The 11,261-nt window shown below is 41.9% G+C and overlaps 1 protein-coding gene across 1 annotated transcript in view; it reads left to right on the top strand.

The window, feature by feature from the left end:
- Window positions 1-10,006, top strand: part of RAB43 (RAB43, member RAS oncogene family) — a 19,740-nt gene extending 9,734 nt beyond the window's left edge. The window contains exons 2-3 of the mRNA XM_015407437.1: window positions 8,435-8,618; window positions 9,614-10,006. Of these exons, the coding sequence (XP_015262923.1) occupies window positions 8,435-8,618; window positions 9,614-9,864 (435 nt within the window). The 3' untranslated portion in view covers window positions 9,865-10,006. The remainder of the gene's footprint in view (window positions 1-8,434; window positions 8,619-9,613) is intronic.
- The last annotated feature ends 1,255 nt before the right edge of the window (window positions 10,007-11,261 follow it).

The raw sequence follows: 11,261 nt of genomic DNA on the forward strand, positions 1-11,261 counted from the left end.
CTACAGAGACCTGGTTAGTATCCTGGCTGCATTATAGTAAAGACAGCACTGCGAAACAAGCATAAAACTATAGTTAGGGCTGCATATTTATGATTAAGACAAAACCCAACTATATGCATTCCCACCAAAAAAGTGTAGTCTGATGATGAGGACTGAGAACATGCTTTAGGAAATACAGAAGCTTGAGGCCACCTGAGCATCAGGTAAAAGAGGAAAAGAAAGGCATACAAAGGAGTGAAAGGGAAATTGGGCTACTGAAGTCCATAATAGTTTATACTATTCTGGAGGGTGAGATGCTTGCCATGAGGCTAAATCCTCCAATTCCCCACCTACTAGTGAAGGGTATTACAAGCTTTTAAGAGTTTTGACCACTTTGAAGCTAAAAAGAATCCTGGCAAAAGGATTAACTAAAAAGATAAGTGTTTCTTTTTTGTGTGCATTGCTTAACCCCTCCTCCCAGTGGATAATAAATAATGCAGAACGCTGTTCAAGCTCAGGGCCAAACAACCAGTTTCCTCTTCCCGTAACCCTGAACCTTAGCTGTTGAGCAATGGCATTACAGCATTAGCTGAACGCAGAGCACTTCAGCCAAGGCATACTACCGTTTTCTTATGAAGCCAATAGCAAGTTATTCTATGATAGATCCATGGCAGCAAACTGAAGGGACCTGACACAACCCCTCTGGCTTCATGTTCCTGTTCATAAAGTCAGCCAAACTGCAGCTTGGGGTTTTTGTAATGCACATCACTTGACTGCCCTTGACCTCAAAGCCTGTTTGTGAGCTTATAACAAGCTGTATTAATTGGACAGAAATGGAAATGTTTTGAGATTAGTGATCAGTGTGGTCTCCTTGATACAGTCACAAGGAATAGGTATATTAAAATAAGAATCATTCTTGACAGTGCAAATCATTTGTAACAAAGTAGATTTCTTAGTTCCCTTATACCTATGAAATGACAGTTTTGTAGGACTATCTGGGTCTTGATTTGCTTTTTATTAAAATTTATCCCAGTGTTGTTATACTGTCAGGTCTCAGACGCAGTCACTCTCACCACACTTGTATCAGCAAGATGTGTTTATTGAGAAGTGAAACAAGTTCCAAGTGCAGACACGTTCTGTATCAGAACTGACACCCAGGTGGCAGGACAGAACCTATACACTATGCAGGACATCCCCCCTAAAGTGCAGTACCCAGTCACTATCCGCATTCAGTCCACCAAAGATCCAAACTTCCCTAATACACCCCCCCACACACACCTGCTACTAGCTGTTGCACTATCTAGAAATGCCCTGCACCCAAGGTCGAAGTGGGCGCTGAGTTCATCCATTTCCCAGGCACTGTGTAAGCCGACACTCACACACTCCCATCACCCCCCCTTTGGCCAGAAGGATAAACAGCCTAGAGAAGGAAAGAGAGAAGGAAAGAGAAGCAATTAATCCTTGAGGCCACCGAGTCCATGACAAGCGAGGCATGAGCTTGACATATACCTACTTTGATAGTTTAGCCTTTTCAAAATACTGTTTTCTGTGATACCCAAAGAAATACTTGGATGACAGATATCCTAAGGAAACTTGGTTCAGTCTACTGTCCAGTATATGCAAATCATGTGTATTGTCTATTAGCTGTACAACTGCTTTCTTGGACTCTTTCTTGGAGCAGAGATTTATCAGTGGCTATTAGCCACAAGGTATAGATAGGAACTCTCAGTCTGGGGCAAGTGATGCACTGTATTCTTGGTGCCGGGGGGGGGGCAACAGTGGGAGGGCTTCTAGTGTCCTGGCCCCACTGATGGACCTCCTGATGGCGCCTGGTATTCTTTGGACACTGTGTGACAGAATGTTGGACTAGATGGGCCATTGGCCTGCTCCAACATTGGCTTCTCTTATGTTCTTATGTTCATCAGCATAGTCACCTTATCTGTAAAGGTTGTTTTGTTAGAGTCAGGAAATGTAGCTCGTTGAATTCCTGGTCCTAGTATGCTATGCTGCCAAGAGAAATACAAAAGAGGTAGAATTTAAAGTCCTATGTCGTGGGCATACTACCCTATAAAGTCACTACCCAGTTTTAATATGTTGAAAGAGCTGCAGTCAGGGAGGAACATGTTTTTCATCTTTGGTATGAATTTCTCAAAATGCGGCAATTCTGGTACCTAGGCACTGATTGTTTGCCAAATCCACCCCCCCAGCCATCCCATTATAGTGCTGTGATGGTGATCTTCCTAGCCATCTCCATAAGGTCCTACTCAAATAATTGTAAACAGTGTATGTAAACTATAGTACCGTATGTCACTGGAAGTCACTGCACCAGCCTTGAAGAAGACAATGGCTCAGTAAAATATGGGATATTATTTCCATATATAAACTTATCTAGCAAGTACGACAGGCTTGGAATTCCATTGAAAGGACAGATCTCTAGTTCTCTTTTTTCGTGTGCTGAATTCCTATCACCCCCTGATTCTTTTCCTACATAATATCAGTGCATTTATTTTATTTTGAATTTCTCCTAGCATAAGACAGCATATTGGTTCTCTATCTTTTGCAGGTATTCTCCTTTACTTTCCCTCACGTTCCACTAATTACTATACAGGATGAGGCTGCTTTCTTTTCTGGTAGTACTCCAGTATATGGGTATATCTTATATTCTAATTTCCAACAGAGGGCGCCGTGTGCGGATGCTTATTTCCACTAACAGGAAGCTCTCTCTGGCCCAGCAGGTTTTCTTACATATTCAGTAGTCTACCAGTGCCTGCAGAAAAATCCAAAAACTAGAAAAAACCCTTCAGGGACGGCTGAATTCCCCCCAAAACCTTTTGAAATGGCCTCTGCAGGGATCTGCTTCAGACATCAACTGTGAGAGAGAGGTTAGGACGTTCGGGGGGGGGAGAGGCTTCTAACCGGTTCTGTGAGTCAAAGGGTGTGGGGGAAGAGCCCTTTCCAGGCCTCCTTTGGCCTTTCAGGGAGGGAGGGAGCCTTGGGGCCTGGCCTGGGGAGTCCCTAGAGGTTTTGAGGTGGGATTGGGGAAGGGAGAGGCCTCAGCTGGGTATAATGCCACAGAGTCCACCTTCTCAAGCAGTCATTTTCTCCAGGGAGACAGATCTCTGCTGCCTTGAGTTCAGTTGTAAGTCTGGGGGGGGGGTTCCTTCAGGCCCCACTTAGAGGTTGCCAAGCCTAGGCCTGCCAGCACTTTAGGGTCACCAGGTTCCCCCCCCCCCGGCCACCGACAGGGGATTCTGGATAAGGTTGCCAGGTCCAGGCTGGGAAACTCCTGGAGATTTGCGGGAGGAGCCTGGGGAGGACAGGGACCTCAGTGGGGTACAATGTCACAGAGTCCACCCTCCAAAGCATCCATTTTCTCCATGGGAAGTTATCTTTGTAGTCTGGAAATGAGCAGGAATTACAGGGGATCCCCAGGTCCCACCTGGAGGCTGGCATCCCTACGCAGCACCCTCTGGGTGACTTGATACCACCTGATTGGCATGACTCAAGTAGGCCCAGCTGCTTGCTACGGTTCATCAGCAGCCACCCTATGAAAGCCGGTGCGGTGCATCAGTTAGAGCTTCAGATTAGGGTCTGCGAGACCCAGGTTCAGATCCCCATCTTGCGGTGGAAGCTGACTGGGTTATTTTGGACCAGTCACATACTTTCAGCCTAGCCAACCTCACAGGGTTGTTGTGCAGATAAAAAGGAGAGAATAATGTAAGCTGCTTTGGTCCCCACTGTGGAGAAAGACTGTAATTTTTCTAGGTAGAGGCTGTGGGGGAGGGGTGTGGAGATGGAAAGTTGCAGACAGAGGCAGATAAAGGTAGGTTGGCTGTTGGGTGGGAAGGAAAAGAGTGTGAGAGAGGTAGAGGGAGACAGGAGGAAGCAAAAGTGTGAGGAATAGGATAACCATTCCACAAGTTTCTTGCGGGTCTCCACTTGTTTAATATATTTTACATATTAACTTTTGGATTTCTCTCTTGCTCTCTCTCTCTGTATATATTCCTGTACCTTTAATTATTTTGTTATTCTTTTATCAATACATATAATTTTGGCAATTGTATTTTATGACTGTACATTTGCTTTCTTAAGTAAGGTAAATTACCAAGTGTTCTATGCATACTGTTACTCTAATACAGTTTCTCATGTTTCTAAAATGAATGCTTGGATGAAAGCTGTCTGTAATCCAGTTCAATGAAAATGAATTTAAGATTTGCTATTGACATCAGTGAGTATTGAATTGTCTTTACAGGTTCATATTTCTGAGGTTATTGTTTTGAAATCAATTCAGTTGCAGTCACCAAGAGTTGTTTCTTCTGTCTGACACAAAAAAGACACAAAATTTTGCAATAGTTGACAAATTTTCGTTGGTTTTAGGAGCCAGACTCATTTTTCATCCTTCAGAATTTTTTTAAATTAACGATCGTATTTTCTAATTATTGCTACCCCAGAACCTTATCTTAAATTTTTCACACTTTCTCATAATTTTATTAACGGTATGACAGATGTATTGTAGTATATAAGTAAATATAGGGTTAGCTAGGGTTGCCAACCATAAGGTGGGGCTTGGGGATCTTCTCGGATTACAGCTGATTTCCAGGTGACAGATCAATTTTCCTGGAGAAAATGGCCGCTTTGGAGGGTGGGACTTTATGGCAGTATAACTCACTGATGTCCTGCCTCTCCCCAAACCCCTCCTTTCCCAGGCTCTACCCCCAAAATCTCCAGGTATTTCCCAGCCCAGAGTTGACAACCCTAGAGGTAGCCCTGATAGTCATCACCAAAGTAAAAAGTTAACCTCTAACTCTAGCCTAACCTCTCCCCAATTTTTCAAAATTCTGTTTTCGCTTTCAAAATCTCGATTTAATTGAATATTGGAGCCAGTATAGAAGGGAACTGGTTAAGAAATTAACTCATCCACTACTACTGAATGGTGTAAAGCAGTAGTACTCACTCTACAGCTCACAGAGAGCCACTTTGGCAATTTTGACAAACCAAAAGAGCCACATTTCCTTTCATCTTTGGCACGAGGTCTGTACCTCAGGGAGGGTTGCAGCTTAGCTGTTCTTCCAGCAGTGGCTGTTTCAAGGAGGGAACCCAGCTATGAACCAGAAGCCCTACTGAGCCTTACCCCGCTTTCCTGAAATTTGGGGCAGGTGTCACATTGAGGAGTGGTGCTCAGAAAAACCACAGGTGGATGTTGAAAAGCCACATCTGGCTCTCAAGCCACTGAGTATCACCGGTATGTGATGAATTATCAAAGTTGTACCCGGTTTAGGGTTCTGCGCCATCCAGTCCTGTGAGTATTTTCCTTATTAGCTGAACTGTGGAAGAAACTTTATCATATCTATATAAGATAACCTCTCTGAGAGAGAGACTTAATCTTCTATAGTACAATTAAATATGAAGGGTTTAGTTGCTTGATCCTTTGCTGATTTAATTACTTTATTTGAAATAAGACATAACTTTTTATTAGGCAAGAATTTGACTGGTATATGCAGATACTAATTAATCCTATTATCATAAAAGAAACTCATGCAGTCAAAATCAGATCTCTTGTTGTTGTTCAGTCGCACAGTCGAGTCCGACTCTTCACGACCCCATGGACCAGATCATGCCAGGCCTTCCTGTCTTCCACCGTCCTCTGAAGTTTGAAGTCAGATCTCTTAACCTTTCTCAAACTTAGCTAAATACATGAAGTTTAATGTAAACCAGGTTCCAGCTACTTGGCAGAATGCAATGCAAGGTTTTGAAGCCCTGCGCATACAGAGAGATTTCTGGCCTAAATTTCTAACTGGAAGCTACCAGCAGAAGCCTGATTAGCCATTTCCGTGACACTTTTTATAGAGGAAGTGACGGTTGGAAACAGAAATAAATCTATCTAACTTGAACACATAATTGTCCTCTAATACAATGATTGGTCTCCAAAGTGATTATAAAGATAAGCAAACAGGTACACCCAGAATACATCTTGATAACATTTATTAATTTATCAAAGCAAAGTTTTAGCCTTATACTTGGCACTTATTCACATTTAAAAGTGCAATAAATCTACTGTGTCTACCACTACACTAATGAACTGTCAGGATTAAAGGCAGTCCTGTATTTTTCCTGACAGCTGCTGAACTTCCATAAGGGTTATGAAAACTAGATAAAAGTACATGTATATATCTATGATTAAAATATGACAGGCGTAAAGTTAAGTTTACTTACAAACAAGCAATGACAAGAACTTTGTGCATATTTTATTTTTATGTCATACAACAAAACATTCAGATGCAAAATGATAAGTAAATATTGGGATGGATCCAGCCAGTTCATTTGCTCTGTCTTGGTCAATTCTTCTCCTCATTACAGCTCTCATTCCACATGTGTCTTGTCTGTGCATGTCCAGTGATCCTGAATGTAGCCCTTTTTGTAGTCAAAGGGAACCACTTCTTCCTTTTTTTTTCATCAGAGGAAAAACTGGTAGGATTCAACCCTTTGTTCTTCCACTGCGAATTGCTGAGAAACACTACAGTAAAGTCATTGCTGAAAATACTAGGCGTCATAATGAAATTTCTAGGCACCATAGCAAATTGGTGTCTCAGATTTGTTGTTAGTTAACATTAATGCAGAGGGAAACAAATCTATGAGACAAACTGAAAAAGGCCTTTGTTCTTCTAGTTTTAACTCACTCGCATAAATAGTGATTGTAACTGACACTAAACGGTTAATGTTTTAACATGGTCTGAGAATCTTGAGTGACAATTTAGATGGAATTCTACAGTTGAGAGTGGCAGTTAAGGGTGGCAGTTAAGAATGACAACTGAGAGTGGTGTGAGAATAGTGAAGGAGGGTTAAGCAGAGTAAGAGGATGAAGGAGGATCCTGAATTAGGCAAGTGGGACAAGTACCCCTTCCCTGAGTGAAGGAGCCCCCATTAAAGGAGTCTGTGTGATCCCTATCAAGTGGTTAAGAAGGAAAATTGGAACTTGTGTGAATGTTCCTGGCTTCACCAACTTGAGTATTTTTAAGAAGAAGCCTGCCAAGGGACCTCTCTCCACAGTTTAAAACAGCTACCTGATTGGGAGTAGTTGTTTATATTTATACAAAGTTACCTCATTCCTGTTCACTCTCTAACTCCTAAACCTGATACCTACCTGACCATTTCCCCTCAAAAGTGAACTAAAGCAGTTTGTTAGTTTTGAATTACTATCAGCTTCTCATGTGCCATTATCAGACAAAGACCAAAGAAGGATTTTAGTTGGTCCCTCTGTTCCCTGGGCTGGGTAAGCATGTACCTGTATACATTTAAACAACTGGGTGGGACAGACAGTGAAACAAGAAAGAAAAAGGACTGCCCAGCCCAAGAAAAAGATAAGTGGAAGAGGAGAATAGTTGTAGTGACGGTCACATTGTTTGGGATGTTTACAGACCCTTCAGCATGTGAAGGTTCTTCTGTGACTTCTCTGGAGCTTTCTTACTTTTCCTGATCACAGCATTTTGTGCAGTGTTGGAGTCCACAGAGTTCCTCAGATTTTTGGAGTGACTTTGAAAATTGCAGTTGGAAGATAGGACTTTTGGATACTTTCTGTAAGTTAAAAAACTCCACAGGGATCCAGTCTGTGCATGCAGTTCCATATGGGTAAGGGCTGCTCCATTCTCTTTAGTATTAAGGAATGTTCTATGTTGGCAGTGGCAAACCTTGTGGAAAGCATTCCCTATTGGCCAAATAATGCAAAATCCCATGTTTGCATGAATTTCTGAGGTATGCATCATAGTCCCTGTGGGAACACTGGAATTGTTGAACTGGGGCCTGCAGAGCTGAAAACTGTACTATTACTTTAAAGATTTTTCTGATCTTGAAGGCATGATCATGTACCACATATACCCAACCCTCTACATATGGTGACTTTTTAAAAGGATCATTAAATAAACAAAATCTACTTTTAATTTCAGGGAACTAACTTTTATTGTCATTGCAGGCTTGAGACCCACCTGTAATGCCAGACAGCTGCATTGTACTCACATTTTTAAAATGATAATCTACCCCTTTACCTCCTTTTCTCCTTCTCCAAAGACAGTAGGGCTCCTGCATTCTTAGTAGCGCTGTAGATCAGAGAATTTTGGCAGGGGTAAAAGACACAAATATGAAAATATGTCCTCCTGTACTATTGTTAAAGGTGCTTTGTGTTCTTTTGCATCTGATCAGCCTTCTTATTCCATTTATCTCATGCTCTTTAAAAAGAAACACACACAAAAGATCACTGCAGTGGTATAATTTGGGCATGACCCAATTGTGGATTTTTTTTAATCGATTCCAACCTACCAGTCGGCCAGTGTACTAGATGTCTGAGCTCAGAGTGATTGTGTTATAAGCCTTCCTGCAACGGGACAATAATTATACCTGAGAAGTGTAGCCAGTCCGTTATGAATGAGGAAGTGTCACCTAACTTCTTTCTTGTTTTATTCAGTTGCAGATCTGGGACACAGCTGGCCAGGAAAGGTTTCGGACCATCACCCAGAGCTACTACAGAAGCGCCAATGGAGCTATCCTAGCCTATGATATCAGCAAGAGGGGCTCTTTCCAGTCTATTCCTCGCTGGATCGAGGATGTGAGAAAGTATGCCGGCTCCAATATAGTTCAGTTACTAATTGGTAAGTGTGTAAAATGGCTTCATTTTTGGATGAGCCAAGAATATGTCAGGTGCCTTAGAGAAGATTTAATTTCCATGTTAGTTCAGGTGCTCACTGGTTCTAGACATCAGAGGACATTTGGATTGCAATCCCTGTGGCCACCTCCAAGCATTTTTGTTTCCTTTCAGAGTGACCTGATTTAGGATTCCATAAGAGCTATTGTATTTAAAAACACATTTACAAATACATAGCATTCATATGACTAAAGAAAGCCACATTGTGCTTTTGCAGCTCTGCTGGGATCTGGCTTTTACAGTTGTGCTATCCTATAACGCTGCAATAAGCTTTGTTAAGCTTCTGAATAGGATGGACAGCTTCGGAAATCAGACGCATTCACAATTTGTGGTGTTGGCCACTGGCCTACTCTGTACAGCTCAAAATGCTAAATCAGACCTATGTTGTTAGTGATAGCTCTCTCTCTTCTTGTGCAGTTTATTGATGTTATGATCTGTTGAAGTAAAACTTTGTGATGTAGACGATCATGGTCATATTCGTCCCAGAGCAAGTCAGTAATATGACCCAGATGGTAAAAGAATATTGTATTCTTTGGAGCATGCAGAACTAATCAGTGTGAATTGCTATATAAAGGTGCCTGCTTGTCAGTCTTTTATGGATCTTACTGTGTATGCCATCCTACAAATCTGTAACAGACTTTGTTTTGAATAGCTTGGGCAGTTTATGAAATTGTAAATCCAAATGTTACATTTTGCAACAGCTCAGACTTCTTCATCCTTCCTCCACAGAATTTCAGCTGCTCTTTCTCATCTCCAAGATAACAGTGGCATCTCATCTCCAACTTGCTTCACCTTTTGGGTCCCAGTTTTCTCCAAGCACAGTGCCATGGGTCCCTGCCGCTTTCTCCCATTTTTCTTAAGCTCCCCTGGCTGAACACTTTCTCTGAGTTCAGAGATTGCATTAAAAATTAATCTGTAAACAATTCCGCTTTCTCTTGCCAGGAAACAAGTCTGACCTAAGTGACCTTCGGGAAGTTCAGCTAGAGGAAGCTCAGAGTCTGGCGGAACACTATGATATCATCTGTGCCATAGAGACTTCTGCGAAGGACTCCAGCAATGTGGAGGAAGCGTTTGTGAAGATGGCAACAGAGCTCATGATGAGGCACGGAGGGCCCATGTTCAGTGAGCAAAACACAGACAGCATCAAACTTGACAGCAAGGATGTAGTAGAAGGATGGGGGTGTGGCTGCTGATACAGTTTATGAGAACTCTCTTTCTTTTTTACTGGAATTTATAAGGTACCCTTCTCTCTCTCTCTCTCTCTCTCACACACACACATACACACCTGTGAACACCTCCATGCTGCATAATACAACAGCAGTATCCTCTTCTGCGAGCTCAGTGTTTTTGTAGGTTAGACATTTAACATATGCAGGATATTTTTTAAATATGAAGGCACTTTGTTATACAGGCCTGAAAATCAACCCTCCATGACTGTTACTCTCTATCACCAGAGTCTTGTCAGAGAAATGTGAGCAGGTTGAAAGTAAGTTGCATAGAGGGAAGCAGGAGGGATTTATTTGTATGATGAAAATGTCTGAACAACCAATTGCTGTCTTACCATTGCTGAAGTTGTACAACCCTCTCTTGTCTTCTCAGTGGAGATGCCACTTGTTTTTAGGCCAGTGAGAGTTACCACTGCATCTGTAAATTCTCAGCATTCCGCCAAGAATCAGAAACCACACAGGGTCACAGAGTTTCTCTGCACGGGTGTTTCAAGTATCAAATACTTGAATGTTTTTAATACAGGTCAAAGCATCTGACATTCCCCCCAAATGAGGAGCCTTCATAGAAATTATATTTTCCTAGACATTAAAGTGGCATGTTTGGGGTGGGGTACCTAATTCAGCTGGAGAACACTCTGCTGGACAGATTTTCCCTTGATGTTTTTCAAATGAATAGAGAAATCATGGGAGGCTAATCCATTTTATATCCACCTCTGTACATTTGGTCCTAAATGCATTTCATTGCATTTCAGTCCCACTGATTTCAGTAATACATTCCTGGGATAAATGTCTGTGAAATTCATTGGACTCTCTTCTAAGTAAATAGCTTTTAGGCTGTTAAACATGTTCACCATTGCTTGTGCAATCCTTCTCGTCACTGATGATGTAAATTTTAATCCCCAAATCAAAATTCACATTAGGTTTACCAAGTACTTACCTTGAATCGGCGGGGGACACATACGTCTTGTCAGGAACATTCCCGTGCGGAAAACAAACGCAGGAAAAGTACTGTGCAAGTGTGTAGCTGCTGCAGTGGCAATGCTTGTAGCCATTGGGTCTCACCTGGGAAAGGGGTCAGAATGTGTTGCAGAATGAAGGTGTGGGACTATATGACATTGACCTTAGGTTGAGCTTTAGCTTCTGGAAGGGATTTGACGAGAAAATATCGGGGAGGGGAATTTTATCACTGGAAAGATGTTAAGCATTTAATTTTTCTCCCTCAGTCTTTATAATAGATTTCCCAGAAATGTGGGAAAGCTTCTTACAATCTAGGAGGGAGTTCATCTTTCAAATGATCTTTTCCACTGAAGATCTAAAAGTAGCCATGCAACTGAAAAGCTAGAAAACATGGATTTATTTGTAGC

Source organism: Gekko japonicus, unplaced genomic scaffold, assembly GCF_001447785.1.
Source record: "Gekko japonicus isolate JY-2015 unplaced genomic scaffold, Gekko_japonicus_V1.1 scaffold408, whole genome shotgun sequence".
Classification (NCBI taxonomy): domain Eukaryota; kingdom Metazoa; phylum Chordata; class Lepidosauria; order Squamata; family Gekkonidae; genus Gekko; species Gekko japonicus.